General features: G+C 34.5%; 1 protein-coding gene across 2 annotated transcripts; it reads left to right on the top strand.

Moving 5' to 3' along the window:
- Window positions 1–6393: 6393 nt before the first annotated feature.
- Window positions 6394–16276, top strand: LOC105325926 (histone deacetylase complex subunit SAP130). Of its 2 annotated transcripts, XM_011425721.3 has the most exons (18): window positions 6394–6531; window positions 7246–7374; window positions 7758–7848; window positions 8076–8306; window positions 8557–8758; window positions 8922–9355; window positions 9797–9880; window positions 10708–10930; window positions 11318–11451; window positions 11703–12120; window positions 12204–12329; window positions 12499–12611; window positions 12810–12909; window positions 14071–14180; window positions 14351–14485; window positions 14891–14994; window positions 15180–15308; window positions 15577–16276. In XM_011425721.3, exons 2-18 carry the CDS (start codon window positions 7264–7266, stop codon window positions 15724–15726), a joined length of 2895 nt encoding a protein of 964 aa, XP_011424023.3. In that variant the 5' UTR covers window positions 6394–6531; window positions 7246–7263; the 3' UTR covers window positions 15727–16276. The 2 variants fall into 2 exon arrangements, with proteins under 2 accessions (XP_011424023.3, XP_011424024.3); XM_011425722.3 differs by lacking the exon at window positions 8076–8306.
- Window positions 16277–17687: the final 1411 nt, after the last annotated feature.

Genomic DNA, 17687 nt, shown 5'->3' with positions numbered 1-17687 from the left:
TATTGTATGATATGAAACAATATTGTTTGATATAATACAATATGATATCTTATGTTATATTATAAAAAGTTATACGATAAGATATGATATTGTATCAATTTTTTTTATATTTTATATGATATTGTATCATGATATTGTTATGTATAGTATTGTATATTATGATACAATATTGTAATATTATATTGTATTTTTAATTTATTATTTTATCACATGATACAATTACATAAGATATTGCAAAATATTATATTGTATCCTATGATACAATATTGTATATTCTATAATATTGTATCATACAATATTGTATAATATGATATTGGTTTCAGTAATATAGAATTATATCACATGAAATTGTATAATATGATATTGTAATATTATATAATATTGTATCATACGATATTGTATGTTGTTATACTTTCATGTTAAATACTGAAATCTGATTGGTTAAGACGCAGTTAATAATATTTTCTATTACCCTCAGCGTTAGCAACGCACTTAGCAACGGGTAACATTAAAAAATGTTACATGCGCGAAAATTATGCGCGTACGGTTCGCTGTAGAATTCACGTTATTCCTATATAAAAGCAGTAAAATTTTCTTAAAAATTAAGACATTCAGTATAACAAAATAAATAGTGCCTGTTTGGGAGGATAACAGTTGAAATTAACACCCCTCGAAAACCATTGTCAACCTCCGCTTCGCGTCGGTTGACAATGGTTTTCTCGGGGTGTTAATTTCAACTGTTACCCTCCCAAACAGGCACTATTTATATAATATGATATTGGTTTATATGATATATTATCTTATCACATGTTTATCTCAATATGCGGTGGATATCACTCATGAGATAAATTTTTGATATCCCACTGTGTATTCTTACGCCGTATGACGTCATAGATAAACACGAACTATACATGTGTAGTTTGTTTACAAAATTAATACGTTATGTCGGTGAGCAGAATTCCTAATAATACAGTTGTGAAGATCGACGGAAAGGGTACGGGTGTGGTAAAATCTTCAAAATTTGAAAATGATGAAACCATTTATGATGTTGAAATCGAAGGGATCGATATTTGTTTGCCTTTTTCTCAATATCGGCTTGAAATTGTACCGGCGAAAAAGCAGACGATGGCAAGTACATCTTCACGTTTCCAATCAGTTGGGGCTTCAGATATAGATAAATTTGTAAATGATCAAGAAAACAAAAACACTCTCAAAAAAACTATATGTGATATGAATTTGCTGAAATTATTCCTTGAAGAAACTCAAAATGAAAAGCGAGCGATTGAAACCATTCCTCCCCCCGAATTGAACGATTTGATATGCAAATTTTTCCTCGGTGTTCGGAAATCTGATGGTTCCAATTACGAACCGAATACATTAAGAACATTCATGAGTAGCTTTGACAGACATTTACGGAGAATGAAATATGGCAAACAAATAATATCAAGTTTGGAATTTTCTAAAGTTAGGGAAGTATTAAAAGCAAAACAAAAGGATCTGAAAAGCGAGGGGAGGGGCAATATATCCAAAAAATCAGACGCAATAACGGACGAAGAAATAAATCAATTATGGGAAAAAGAACTGTTGGGTGTAAACAATCCCGAGAGTGTGATCAATTCCCTGTGGCTTTTTAACACCATATATTTTGGCTTAAGGGGCTCCGACGAACACAGATCAATGTCATGGGGGGACATCTTTCTACAAAAAGACAGCAGCGGTGCCGAATTTTTAACCTTCAATGAACGTCAATCAAAAACCCGACAAGGGGCAAATCCTCGAGACGTTCGCGTTGTCAAACCAAAAATGTGGGAAAATTTAGAAGTACCTAATCGTTGTCCAATTAAAATATACAAATTTTACCAAGAAAAAAGACCCTCCGATTTCTGCAATCCCGATGACCCGTTTTATTTGGCAACTCACACTCAACAATGCGCGATGACACATAAAGACCAATGGTTTAAAAGACAGCCCATAGGTGTCAATAAATTGGGATCGATTATGAAAAGAATGACAACTTCAGCGGGGATTGTTGGCGAGAAAAAATTAACAAATCACAGTGCTCGCAAACACCTGGTTCAAAAATTAAGCGAAAATAACGTACCTGCCAACCAGATCATGCAAATCACAGGACACAAAAATATCCAGTCAATTAACAACTACAGCAGTTTAAATGAAATCCAGCACAGAAATATTTCATCAATTCTTTCGAACCCAACAGCACCCCAATGTTCCTCAGGATCCGCCACTTTCCAATTCACCCAAAACAACACTGCCTTTCGAAACACTTTAAATAACACAGGAGCCACAAGCACAACAATAAACGTGAAAGGGGGTGTCCAAAACCTGATCAACGGAAATATTTTAGGTGGAAAAATCATCGTTAATATCCAAAACGAACCGAATTCTGCATCCAAAAAAAGGCCGCGTGTCATCTTTGACTCTGACTCGGATGAATGACTTAACGTTAGGCCGTTGATTTAAACAAAGGCGAAATTATACAATTCCAGATGTCCAAAGTAACAATTAATATAAAAACAGAGTATGATATTTTGCATACTTTCTTTCATAGATTATTAAAACACTGATCAAAAATGATATGTTTGTTTGTTTGGCTTGGAACTCTTTCGTCATGCGTAATATTGTTGACATCACAAAAATGTGTGTTGTGCGGCTTGATAACACGAAGATTTAATGTGTAGAAATAACGAAGTTTAACAAGTTAAGTTGGTTAAAACATGTGATAAAAAGAATCTCTCATGGTTTGTGATGGTATATGATTTTTATCCAACTCGTTGTGTGTTTTCTATCCCCTCGCCAAGGCTCGGGGATAGAAAACACACAACTCGTTGGATAAAAATCATATACCATCACAAACCATGAGAGATCCTATATATCATTTGATAAGATACAATGTTGGAATCAAATTATATTGTATTATATGATATAATATCATATAATGTATCAAATATGTTTCAGTGTCATTTAATACAATATCATACTATATTATACAATATAATATCATGTTTCAATGTTATGTTGTATTATGTAATATGATATTGTAATATAATACTATATTGTTTTATATTTTATGATATTGTATTATGTGATCAAATACAATAAGGTATAACACAATACAATGTCATATCATACGTTACAATATCATATTTCATTATTGTTTATTACGGTATTTTATTGTATTATATGATATATATTATAAATATGACATGATGCAATATTTCATTTTATATCATTGTATTGATTAACATATGAACATATGATTATCATAAAAAATTTTATCAGATGATATACGATATTTTGTCAAAACAGAATCCATGAATATCCAAGATCATAAAGTATGATTTTCATAAAAAATGATAAAGGTGGTCTTATAAAGGTGATGTCTCATAAGGGTGATGCTCCGTCTCGGTGAGCTTAGTAATCTATGATTACCTATGTTTGTAGTATTATAATCACATGGATTAACAATTTCTTTAATGGGATCACTACCACATTATGATTTATCGTTAAAAATATCACGATATTGAAATCGAAGATTGTAATACACGTAATTAAAGTACAAAATGTTTTTCATTTTCGACTAATAATTTACAAGCAAAGCATAAACGTTTTTTCTCAGGAAATTGATTTACAATCTCTACCTGTTTCAATAAATGATGAATGCGCACTTATTTGTAATCTTGTTTGCTGTGATCTTTTATGTTTTTTCAAGGGAAACTTTAAGTAGTCTTGCAGTTTACACTCGGTCGAATTTAATATTTTATTGTAGAAATAAAGTTTCCTTGAGTTAGAAGATGAAATTTTGTTCAATTGTTCAAAGATCATATCAAAAAATATTTTATTGAACTTAAACCTCAAATCCTTATATCTATAGATGTCAAGTTTAGTTTCTTTTGAAGATTAAAAATCTTGCTTTGCTGTGAAATTAACTCTTTTTCAAAGCTAACTCTGTCTAGCTTCTTTGAAAGATAATACTAGAAGTGCATTATTATATATGGTATTTGATTCCATATTTCTTAGTATTATATAGTATTTAAACATTTATATAGACTTATATCATCCGTCGTTTACAAAATTAGATGGGGGGCGCCCATGATCAGTGCAACACAGCATGAACTACAATCAAAATTCTTACGAAATATAGAAAAAATACCATGTAATTTAAACCTGCATTTTTTTAGCAGTACAAATATACTGCTTTATACAATTTTTAATTTTCCACATGTTTACTCAGTGAAATAAACACCGAATGCTGAAAGAGGAGCACTTTACTTTTATAAAATATCAATAGGGTGGTTTTACAATTAATTTAGAAATAAAGAAGATGGGTGGATAAGGCGTGTAAAATGTCTATACACGAAAGGATAAGATACTGAAAAAATAAAATTTCAATAAATCTGATATTTAAAAAAAATATATTCAAAACAATATATATTTAACATATCATCTTTTTTTTAACCCTTAAGTATGTTCAAAACTTGGAATATGTAGACTCAAACAGGCGTATACGTATCAGAACCTCCAAATAGTGTTCTTTTTTAAAACTTCAAGATCTTTTCTTTTATAGAGTGGGTCTGTGCTCAATGCTTTTCTCGTAGTATTCATGTAGTTAGAAGGTCTTATGGAAAACAAACCGATTCCAATCAACAAAAACGTGGAGAGATGACCCACTAATCATTGAAAATATCATTTTGTATACCAACAATTGAACTTTTTGAAAAAAAATTCCAAGTCCGTAAGTGGGTTCGATACCACCAAAATTTAAGGAAATGTGTTTTTTTCTTATCGTTTGTTAAAAGGGCATGGTCACGATTTTTGTCAAATTCTATTTTTCTGTTTATATTATTTACAATGCTTTAGATATGCATTTCTAATGATCAAGTGAAATTTGATAGGCAGTCATTAGTTTATAAACAAGATACAGAGCTCACAATTCTTTGTTATGTAAACAAGACTCGTGCCCTGTTTTTGTTTACATAGATTCAATATACCAGTAAAAAAATCTTTTTCAAGCTGATTTTTCTATCTTCTTTTTCATCTTAAGCATAAATAAACAGTTCATAACGTTTAACACTTTCATTTAAGGTCTAAAATAGGACTTGTCACTTCAACATTCAAAATGTAAACAAATGCATTGTTTACATAGTAAGGAATTGTGAGCTCTGTAACTCGCTTAAAATTATAGCTCAACGAATGACACTCAAATTTTAGTTGCATATTAAAAATGCCTTAAGCATTGTTAACATTAAAATCAGAAAAATAATTTTTGACCAAAATCGTGACCATGTCCCTTTAAATATATAACAAACTGAATATAGTTGGAAATTGTGCTTTAGCTCCGGTAAACTTGTATTAAATATATTTGAATAAATTTAATTAGAAAATAAATAAATTCAAAACTGTATTTCACGACTCAACCGAATGGGCAATTGCGCTATCTACCCCCCCCCCCCAATCTTCTTATGGTCCGTTGTACGAAATTCTTTTAAACAGGTAATTTTTAAATATTTATTTAGATAAGTTATACTATTTATATTATAGATCTATGGGAAAAAATCGCCTTTATATAAGCATTATAATTTTTTATTTAAAAAAAAAAATCACGCCACATAGAGAAGGGAGATTCCATCCACCGGAACCCCCTCCTTCTGGGTCATGTTCAATCAATCATGATGCATGATCGATCATTTTCTTCTCTAAATTACTGGAAGTGGGAATCTATGAAATAATTATTATAAATCCAATGACTTTTAATTTAGAATATTTAATGGCAAAAGCGGATTTAGAGTGGTAGTCGGAGGGGACTAGACCCCCCCCCCCCTTTTGAAAAATTCAAATGTCTTAAACTGACATTGTGAAATCGAAAATATCCCTCGGACCACCCCCCCCCCCCCCCCCCCGGGCCAAACTCAAATATCACTCAAACCTCTCCCACCCCCGAAAAAAATGCAGGATCCGCACACGAATGAATGAGAGTATATCGAGAGTATACAGTTCATGCTCAAAGAACTTTCTTTTAATTAACTAAATATTTATGTTCAAAAATGAGTGCTTTCGTGATTTTTGCTTGGAGGTTTGGTGCAGTCTAGCTTATATAGATTAACTTAATGTTGCGGGAAAAATGGCCAATCTTGGTGAGCATAAAAGATAACGTTATTCTTCAATACATATGTTTAATCAATTTTATATTCTAAAATAAAAAAAAATAGCATACAAGCAAAACATTCCTAAACATTTCATAAAAAAAAACTGTTGAGTTACCGCGTGCAATGTTCGTCTCCTAACCTGAAATACTCTATACAATGAAAATATTGAAACGCGCTATAACTCATTTCACTTCAGGTTTTGTCACGTGGTTAAGCCGTCCAACCATTTTTAAGTTTACAAATACTGATGGTTCGGCATGCTTGACCTCGGAAGCAAAGCAAAACACGACTAGATTACCGTTTTTTCCATCAGGATTGTAACCGACATCTAAGTTCTGGACTATTTTGGTATCGCTGCTATGAATAGGTAAGTTGTAAAACTGACACAACTATGTTTGAATAGAGAAAATGTATGTTTTTCCGATTCTATGAAAATCTTCGTGTTCACTGTTGAAACGTTGTCGTCAGGTAATTTTCTTTATTTCGAGAAGTATTGGTTTGTAGAACTCAATGTTAGGATGCATTTTGATACAATGATAAAGCGGATAGATAATAAATGTTTGAAATACTTGTCATGAAGACGTTGGCGGGACTCAAAATGGGTCTGTTTTATGAATGGTGGAAAGATTTATGGAACATCTCAAAGTGTGAAATTATTGGTGTAAAAAGATCGGATTTCGAGGTTAACAATTAATTTTCAGTTATTTTTACCGAAAAATTGTGTAGAGAGTGTTTTATCAATACATTTTCAAGTTGGATAGAAAAGTTTAAGATTCCCTGAATTAGGGATTATCATGTGTTATGCCTTCTGTTCGATGCACGATAAAGTACGAGGATTCCGATGTGACGTATACAGGGGTAATTTCAAAATACAATATTTTCCACATCCCCCTGATATTACGTTAACTCTTACCTCATTGAAACTAATTATAAATTAACAATCTTTCTTTTCTGATATCAACGAAAAATTGTTACGTGCCTACTTAATTCCCTATTTTAACACACCCCCCCCCCCAAAGAAAAAAAACTTTTAAAATACAACAAAATTGTTTGTATATAAAATCTTGATGATGTTCATCAGGTAAATTTCTGAGAAGAAATGAGTAACAGACCAGCTGGAGAAAAGGAGGATCCAACTGCAATATCCACCACACATGCAATCAACCTCCAACAGGGCCATGCTATCTTTAGCCACTATTCAGATTTACAGGTGTGTTAAAGTACACTGTATAAGAACATATATATGTAATATTACATATGTACCTCTCATTTTGTAATGCCAAGATATTTTGTGTACATTTCTGAAGTTTTTCTCTCTGAATCATTGTATGAATCTGTAATTTTCGAGAATTTCAAACCACATGTTAAATTGGGAAGTTAGGAAATGATATATAGGTTTTGATTGTTTTACTTTAACAGTTTGAGCTTGTAAATCGTCTTGCATGAGTAGTGTAAATTTCTAGAGTAAAATTTATCAATTTAATATAAACTATATAACTTTTATGCATCCTCGAAGTATTGCAGATGAATTAAAAACCTCTAATAGTTATTTCTTTTTAAACTATAAACAGCATATTTATCCATGTTATTTAGGCAAAGACACTGAATCAACCAATGGTTCCTATTAATCTGAGCAGTGGAAAAACAGGAGAGGGGGGAAGCTTAGCTGCCATTATACCTCAAGGTAAATTGTATTTCTTGTAACCATTTGTTTATGCATTTGAATAAAATTAAAAAGGGTAAATTAGCTCGTATAAGTGGAAATTTCATGTTTAATAAATTCACAATTTCCTTACGACCCCACCTTCCTATTTCTCCATCTTTTAACAATGTTGCAAATAAAAGGTACATGGTTCTGAACAAGTCCCTAAGAAATTCTAGCAACATAAGAAAGTTACATATAATTTTCAGCTCTGTTGACTGCCACTACCAGCATTGAAATACCCAAACCAGTGGGCAGTATCGTGACCACTGCTGCTGCCTCTGTTCCCTCCACTTTAACACTGATGAGCTCTACCACTACCCCCAGCATCCCCCAGGGTAGCATTGTACAGATAAGTCCGGGGACACCCACCAATGTCAGCTCTATTCTTAGGGGTGCCTCCACTCAGAACCCTGGGTTCGCCTCTCACCTCCCAAAAGGTTTGGATTAACATCCTATGTACAGTAATATTCATTTGCATGAAAATGCTATGTACATTATTCAATATCCCAAAATTGTTGACAGAGTTTGCTCTTAGAAACTTTAATGGTGTTCTGATAAAGATTAACTTTCCTTTTGGTCGAGAGTTTTCCTTTGAATAAACTGGACTGACACAGGTGTATAGATTTTACTGACAATTACTGTCTGTTTCTGTTAAAAATAATGTAGATATATTATTTGTGGTTTCAGGAGCAATGGCAGCAGCCTCAGCATTAGCCGGGCCCAAGTCCCTGACAGCCCTGCCCATGGTCAGACACCCCAATGTCAGCTTGCAAAGTCCCGGGACCAAAGTACAGACTGCCTCCCTGATCAGGTCGACCACACCCCCTACATCTAAGTCTCCCACTCCGGGTGTTACAATATCTGTGACACAGGCCAGCGAAGGAGCAAGGTAAGGCCATCTGCTTAATACTTGTTTCATTTGTGTGATAATAATTTCCACAAATTCAAATAACAAAAGATGAACATTAAAAAAAAGGACATTGCATTAAGAGATGATGTGTATATGATGGTTGATTGGTACGTTTTGTATGACTTACAAATTTCTTCCACAGGACAAATGTCACAGTTCAGAATACATCCACAACCCCTCAGGGCAGTATCCAAATCACCTTACAGGCCCCTCGCCCAAGTGGAGAAGGGTCCTCCAAACAGGCCACTATCCCAAGGACAATTGATGTCCAAAAACCCCTCCTCCAGGCATTAAGGACGACCACCGTGGATTCTGTCCCTAAAACAATTATCACCACTCAAGCCAGGCCTCTAGCAGAGGCATCGGTCAAATCTGTTATAGCGGGCACCCTGCAGAGGTCACTGGAGACTAAACAAGCAGGGAGACAACCTACAGAACCGGTCATTCGACCTCCAAAGACAATACATGTGCCACAGACTTCAGCATTTTCTGGGACTAAAGTGATAGTGACTCAGGCTTCTAATTCCTCTGTGAATCCTCACAATCTGGTGACAAATCCAATGAAGACCAACAAAGGTTTCAAGCTCTCTGTTCCATTGTTGTTGTTAATGAAATGAATTGGTTATGAGGAAAACTGTAATCTTTGTAATTTGCAAATAGCTTGTTTAATAATATATATATATATACAAAATGACATTACCTATATATCATATATAAGGAAGAAAATTAATTTTTAGTATCTTTGGCTGATAAAAATATGATGAGGAAGGCAGGAATTTTATTTTGTATTTACATGATTGAAAAGGGGAATAACTGAAACTTCAGTATAGTCCTAAATATATTAACCAATGTGGCAGCTCATGACCGAATGCTAAATGCCTGAAAAACAAAGATAACATTTTTGGGGCCATTATGTTATTTAGACTGCAAGGTGTTTCACTGTTCGTGTATGTGTATTTGTGGTAATGTTGTGTATTTGTGTTGATATCTATTCATCGCAGGATTCAACATTTACAGGTATCACCATCCCCTCCCCCTCTACCACTTCATTGTCTGCAGCACTATCATCTGTTACCACGACAACCACAGCCATTCCTATAGGTAAACATCTTCTCAAGAATTTTGTTTTATAATAGTATTTCTTGAAATACATGTAAATGCAGGAATGCAATTCATAGAGAATGATACATACCCTTTTTCATATCACAGCCAGTATCAGCCTGAGGGATGATATTGGTCAAGGGCTGATACAGGCTGTGATATGAAAAAAAAGGGTATTTATTATTATATTTATTACATACTTCGTAAAAAAAACAACAACAAAAACCACCAACTTGAACAAATTGATTTTAAATATTATTTGAAAGTATTGTGTACATGTATTGAATAAAAATAAGAGGTCTAATTGTTTTAACAAACAGTCATGTAGCTACAGAACTGGAATTCCCTCAGGTTTTCAATAGCTAACTGCTCCAAACATTTGTTAGCATTTGAAGTTTTCAACTGCCTTTAAAAATGACAACTGTAACAAATGTTTTATTTTATTCTGTAAATATGCACAGCAAGGGGTGTGATACGGATTTGTATAGAGCTAGAGGGTAACCTGTATCAGCCCCAGAGGCTGAAATATACGAGTTTTGTGATGTTATCTATATCACATATGCAAAAAATCTGTTTTTATTACTAAGTATGTAATAAAATATGAATATGTCAGATAAACAAAAAACTCCTATCTTTAATGTGAAAGTTATGTACAGTATGACTTTTAAATGAACAGTGGAAGATATATTAAGTTACACTAGGAGTACAAATACTGTAAGTGCAGAAATATTTGTTTGAGATTAAATTACATTATTTCCTTGATAGTGTATTTTTTTTTACTTAATTCCTAACAAAATCTTAATACACATTCTCTTACTATTTTTCAGCAAAAGTACCCCCTGTGAGACAGCCCCCATTATCCTTGGCCCCCCACACGGTCAGCTCCTCCCTATCTGTCACCCCCAGCACCCTTGAGAGGCCGAGACTGGAGCCCTCTAACCCCGGGACAGCTCCCCCCGCCCACACATCAACAACTAGCATCTTCATGCCTCACCGAACTCAGCCAAGTACCTCTCTAACAGCACCTTCAACACTTACTCACACTGAAAGGTAACTAGTCCTGTTCTGGATTTAGTGTAAATTCTGTCAATTTTATTTTGTTGGTCTTATTAATGGAAAATGATTAGAGCTATTGAATGTGGTATTCTATGCATGTGAAGTGGGGTAGTAAGCTTCATCAACTGCAAAGGTGATAAACTATTTAAATTTTTATTCTATTGTGAATGTGGATTTAAGTTTGAAGCCATGTTTTGTATCTGTTAAATTTTTTTTAAAAATTATTCATTGTTAAGTATTACCGGTACATGTATTTATGTTTCAAACATGTTCATACACCTCAAATCAGAGCTACTTATACACATAAATTTTCTTGAATTATAAAGTATACATCATACTATTGATTTGTATTGCTTTTAAATTTGTAATAAAATATTGTAGGCCAGCCCTTTCCAATCCAATTTATCCGTACTTGCTTCCGGCGGATTACTTGATGCACTACCAAATGCAGGCACTGGCGAACGTGCATACCCTCCCAACTATATCCACAGCATCTACCATACGACCAGGGCTATGTAAGTCATGACTCTGTATAGTGGTATAGAGAAGAGGAAAATCTGTTTGTCTAGGCACACCTCTTGTATTAATTCGGCTGATTTTTAAAGCAAGCATATTCTTGAAGTAAAAAATATATAGGAAAATTGCATCATAACACAACTATGGATTTCTCTACAGTTTCTACCGTGGTGTTATAATGGAGCACTTGCTTTTGATAATAAAATAGATCTTAGTTTTCTTATCACCAATTCATTCATTTATATTTTAGTGCAAAATCAAACTCCAAATTTAACAGCCTCCTTGCAAGCAGCACACACGTATTCTGGGACCCCAGGGGCAGCGGTGAGATTTAATCAGACACAGCCGGTTGTGGTTGCGATGGAGTCGATCAGGGCCCAGCAAGCACTGTCCGGGAACCTCCCGTTCACAGCTTCCGCAACTGTTCCAGAATCCTCTGCGCGCCCCACCACCCCCACGGACAGTCTGAGCACGCTGTCCTCGGCCTCTGCCGCAGCCGCTTCTATCCCTATCCCTGCCCTGACAGTGATGGGGCAGTGTAATCCCTCGGCCAATTATCCATCCACACCCATGACCCCTCAGAATTCTCAATCCACAAGCAATACCCCTGTGAGCACCCCCAATGCCTCTCCACGGCCAAGTATCCTGAGAAAGAGAACCAATGAAGGGTAAGAACATCTCATCCATTTGATGCTTTGTTTTAATTTTTATGTAGATCTTGTTTTAACCCTGATCTGCATCTTTTATTTAGACCTGTAAAGAAACCAGTTTGTGGTTTGAACACCATGGACAGACACAGTCCTCGTCCAGATTCTAGGACAGACTCTGCCCCTCAGTCCAACACCAGCTCTCCTAAAACTCCAGCTACTCCCGCAGGGTAAGAGAGGATCCAGTTATTTTCATTTTTAGTCAGATTTTTTTATCTCTTTTCATATGACAGCAATGGAGAGCTTCAAAATGGTGCCAAATATACTGTTTGTGTTGAAATGAGTAATCTTCATAAATAATTTACTGATTGTAAAACGTGTTTGACTGTTGTGTGACAGGGAGAGTCAGTCGTCTACAGATACAGCTCTATCCAGTGAGGCCACAACACCCACTCAAAATAATATGGCCGAACTCAAAATAAAACAGGAGCCCATGGAGGGCTTAGAAAATGGTAAATTTAACTTCTGCATTAAATGTCATCAATATAATTTCAAGTACGTGACTTATTTTTACGGTGCTGATAAAAATTTGGATGAAAAAATCAGTTTAAAAAAATGTATTATCTAATTTGATGCTTCAATGTTTGAACCCAAGTTCTGTTTACAGGTTATGTGGCTTTACATACATGTAAGTAATTTTGTATTAATAGGTTTATCAGCAGCCATCAGTAGCAGCATTGCCTCTCTGTCCAATTCTCTCCCCAACAGCACAGATGCTTCCCCCAGGAAGAAACCACGGAAACAATTACTGTAAGTTTGGATACACGTTCTGTTACCTGCACAGTCAGTGAAATATTAAATAATGTGAAAAGATATAACTATCAAAATACAATGAATTAATGAGTGTTTTTTATTCTCGCATACATGTGAGCCCTTTTAAAAGGTGGCTCATACACCGTGTAATATTTTCTCAAATTAGCAGAAAATTACTTGATTATGATAGATATCATAATGGATAAGAAGTATTTAAGGTAGTTCACTACACCAAGACTTATACTTTTTAAGATACTACGTCACAAGATGGCGATTTAAATGTTTTGTTAAACTGTTTGTATCAATCGATTTAGGTGTATATCGTCATAGCTCAGTGGTTAAAGTGTCAGGCTTGTGAGCCGCAGATCATGAGTTCGAATCCGCCTGGGCTTTTGTTTATGTTTACTGAATGAAATTTTTGAAAATATCATTTTTTTATCCAAATTGCACATTTTTTCGCCTATTTGACATATATACTTCTTATCCATCATGCTTTCTATCATAATCAAGTAATTTTCTGCTAATTTGAGAAAATACTCCAAGGTGTAGTGAGCCACCTTAAGTCTAATAGGCCAAAAAATATGCAATTTTGGATGAAATATTACATTTTTAAAAATTTGATTCAGTTAACATTAACAAAAGCTCCAGGCGGATTCGAACTCATGATCTGCAATTCAGAAGCCCAATACTTTAACCACTGAGCTATGACGATATACAACCAAATTGAACGATATAAACAGTTTAACAAAACATTTAAATCGCCATCTTGTGATGTAGTGTCTTAAAAAGTATAAGTGTAGGTGTAGTGAGGTACCTTAAACTAGATGTTAATACTTTCTATTGATGTTTACTATATACATAATTATTTTAGCCTCATGTTATTTTTTCCTATTCACGAAAATAGAGATTGTGACTGCTTGCAATTTTCAAGTAGCTCCTTCAAGTCTGCACACTGTCAATGAGGGGAAATGGGAGTGAATATAAAATAAGAGCAAACATTTTCCTGTTAGTGTATAAGTATTCTTGAAAACTTTAAGTAAATTAGTGTGATTAGCAGCGGTTAAAAACTAATGGATCGGTGTGTAGCATGGTAAGTAGAGAAAAAGAATTTAACTTTGAGATATCTGTACGTGCTACATATTACTCACTGTGCTGCAGAAATGCCAACGAGGAGCTGAAGGATGCTGTGTCCTCTGATGAGGAGGAGAAACTGGCTGTGGACTCGGTTAAAGAGGAAGAGGAGGACACACAGTCCGAATACAGAGAAGGTAGACAACTCTTACATCCATCTCTAAGCCCCCAAAAATATTAAACTTCATATGTACAGTGTATTTCATATTGTTGTTTGTACTCCTAGCACAGTGTTTTAGATGGTTAAAATGGGCGAAAGGAATTTTTATTTGCAAGTGTTATGATATGGTATGTAACTCTATTGTAGAATATGTGGATGACGAGGGAATACGGTGGACGATAGAAAAATGTCGACCCAACGTATCCCTGATGAACTTCTATAGTATATCCTGGAAACCTAGAAATAATCATTTTAACAGACACACAGACATTAAACCGAAAGGTAAGCCTCCAATAATCTCGGTTTTACTTTCATTTGTCTTACAAGGATAATATCCTAAAGACAACAAATAAGAGTTTTGTTTCTCAAGCATTGTTGTATAAGGTCATGTACTACTGCATTTATTTGAATTTTTATTTTCACGTTAAAAAGATAATACATGTAATTCTGTGTTGAATTAAAAAATTAAACTTTTTGATTCTGTTTATTTAAAAATGAAATACCTGCTTGCAACATTTTTAAATGGCCCAAGAAGCTAAAGATTTTTTTCAGCCTAAAATAAAACCATTCTTTTATTCAGCAATTGCATGATACTCCACTTTCCTTTGTGGCATATTTGTTGTTTTACCAGTAATATAATATAATATGAATACCAATTGAATACATGTAATTGGTATTTTTTAACAGAGGAAAGGCGACCTACAGTAAATGAATTAGCCAACCAGAAAGGAGCCGTCCAGAAGGCTAGCGGCTGGAAACTGTATCATATGGCAGCTCAGATGGAGGATCTTGTGAGTTTTCTCCCTTAATCAACTTGTATTGTACAGACTAAGCTACATTTCATATTGTGTTGATACATTACAAAAGGAGCATTATTCAAAGTTGTTGAAAATTATTTATGTACATATTTATGTTTATTCAAGTATGGGTGGAGAAACCTAATATTTTAGTAATGTATATATTTTGTTTCTTTTAGAATGATCTGGAGAAAACTTTACTGAGCAAATTCTCAACGATTCAGTCTGCTTTATCACCCCGCCCACAGAACAAACTCAGTGTAGTGTCAATGGAGGATGAGTTGAGCATGATGCACGAGTTGACTCAGGTAAACTTGGGAGGACCCAGTTTATGTAAAATCTCAGTCATGTGTATTTTTAGACATTTTGCTGTAGTGAATCAATTGGTAATTTAAAATTAAGATTTGAATTTTTCAATTTGGGAAGTTCATTGTTGAATTTCATGCATAAGGTAAAATTTAATTTTGTATTCTTTGTAAAGATGGAAAGCAGAATTGTTTGTCAACTACTTTTGTTTAAAATATTTTCATGCTATCAGCATTCAGTGAGGCATATTTTTATTTTTTTTGGTTTCAGGCGAATATCCAGAGATGCAAACTTATTATGGATCAGCTTGAGGAATCCAAAGCCAATATGTTGAAAGTGCTAGAACATAAACAAAAAATTTCAGAAATAATTAATAAGCATGTCAGTAAAAGACCAATCAAAAAGAAAGAGAGGTCTTAGCATTGACCAATCATTGGAGAACAAATATATAAATTCGACCAACCAATGAAGAGAAAAAAAGAAATTAACAGTGCTGAATCGTGTCAACTTGATGGAGATTTACATGAACTTTTTATGGTTGTAGTTCCTGCGGTCTAAGAACTAAGCTTTTATGTTCGATATTTCTGGTCGTTTTTAGTCACTGTTTTTATAAATGATAGAAGTGGACCTGGTTCACTTCTTTGTTAGCAGCTGTTTGTCCTGTTATACATTATTGCAAATTATTTACCTTTTTCAACCTCATGTTTTGCATTACGACTGAAAGCTATGTCAATATTTTTCATTTTATTTATTTGTTTCATGAGTGAATACAGACATTATTTGCCATTCATAAGTTGAGGGAAAATGTTTCCTTAATGAAGTAGCTAAACATAAGGCTTACCACTATAGATTCTCAGTTGTTTGAGAATTACTTGCGCATTAGAGACATATTTTGACATGGAGCAAAACATTGTACATCTCTATATATTCATTTATCATGAAAAATTAATAAATTGAGATGAAAAAATTATTTCAACGTGTCATTTATTAGAGTAGTTTTAAGGTATATTTTATGGACTGTAAGTAGAAAAAAGGCGAATTTCTTGTGAAACAGCACAACACTTTAGTTGATTTATTATACAAGTTATATAGGTTGAAATTGCTAAACTGACTGAGTGAGCCTTAAAATCGGTGAATACGCATGTGATCAGCTGTGTATGAAAAACACTCTAAATGAAAATATGACGTTACGTTATGTGCGTGTTACTTCATCACAACTGTATATCTTCCTCAACAAAATACATTTACATTGATGGTTTGGTAATCGTTTTAGCTTTGTCAGTACATATTCTTCAGACACACAATATCGCAAAAAATAACTGTCAGCTGATGGATAATACAATCTAGAGAGAGTTGCAGTTTGGACAACGGGTACTGTTCATGGTCGCAAACCAGCAGAAATTGCAAATTTTATGTCCACACATGTATTTAACTTTCACAAAATTCTTTACCATCCGTTTACACTGAACACATTTTTGAAAGTCATTCAGAGGTCGAATTGGTCTCCGTGGTGACCTCAGTGTGGATTTGGTGACGTCAGGATTTGCACAAGTGTCGTCTGCTTCTTGTTTAGGTTCGAAGCCGGTTAGTTTTCCAAGCATATTTTCTAGTTGATCAATGTCGATTTCTCCTGGTATGAAATAGATTTTTGTGTTGAAGGCTACATCGACCGGGACCGTTTTCTGCAGAATGGATGATAAACGGATTTCCATTTGTATTGCTTCGGTATCGCTCGCGCAACTCAATGTGCTTTCTTGCAACTTAGATGCCACCGTTTCTAATTCGGCCACGTCATTTTCCATTTGCGTTATAATTCCATCGTTTATCTTTAAGTCTTCATTGCACGAGTCCAACATTACTTGACTAAGACCAGTGACCGCCGAAATTATTTCGTCTCTCTGAGCAACAATTTCCTCCATTTTTTCTTTTCTTTGCCGTTGTACCGTTTCCTTCGCTATTCGGGCTTTTTCTAAACATGCCATAAAGTTTGGAAGATGTGTTTTGACCATGTCTTTTCGATGCTGAGCCAGTTTCTTCCGCATGAGTTGGCCAGCTTTTTGAAGCTGGATCCATTCATGTTCTTTATGTGTTGTCCTAACGCATTCCGTGCAAACTGGTAATTTGCAATCCCTACAGAATATAATCAACGTCTCATTGTGCTCTGTACATATTTCGGACAAGGGAGGTTCTTTCCTATCCACTTTCTCAAGACGAGCATTGAAATTTGCTTTTGGAGACACCAGGCTCTCATTTATCACCAGGCTGTTCACGTCACTGCTTTGGAAATCACCATTCGGCTCTTCAAACTTTTCAGAGGAATCAGTATCCTCATTTATTGTTTGCGTGGAATCATTTTGAACTTCAACTTTCTTACTCTCCGT

The sequence above is a fragment of the Magallana gigas genome, chromosome 8, assembly GCF_963853765.1.
Source record: "Magallana gigas chromosome 8, xbMagGiga1.1, whole genome shotgun sequence".
Taxonomy (NCBI): Eukaryota; Metazoa; Mollusca; class Bivalvia; order Ostreida; family Ostreidae; genus Magallana; species Magallana gigas.
This window is presented reverse-complemented; position numbering and strand designations above follow the sequence as displayed.

Coding starts and splice junctions, on each gene's coding strand:
- LOC105325926 (XM_011425721.3), top strand. CDS start 7,264: ATGAGTAACAGACCAGCTGGAGAAAAGGAGGATCCAACTGCAATATCC. Junction 7,849..8,075: donor AGCTGCCATTATACCTCAAG/GTAAATTGTATT, acceptor TATAATTTTCAG/CTCTGTTGACTGCCACTACC. Junction 12,121..12,203: donor AGAAAGAGAACCAATGAAGG/GTAAGAACATCT, acceptor TCTTTTATTTAG/ACCTGTAAAGAAACCAGTTT.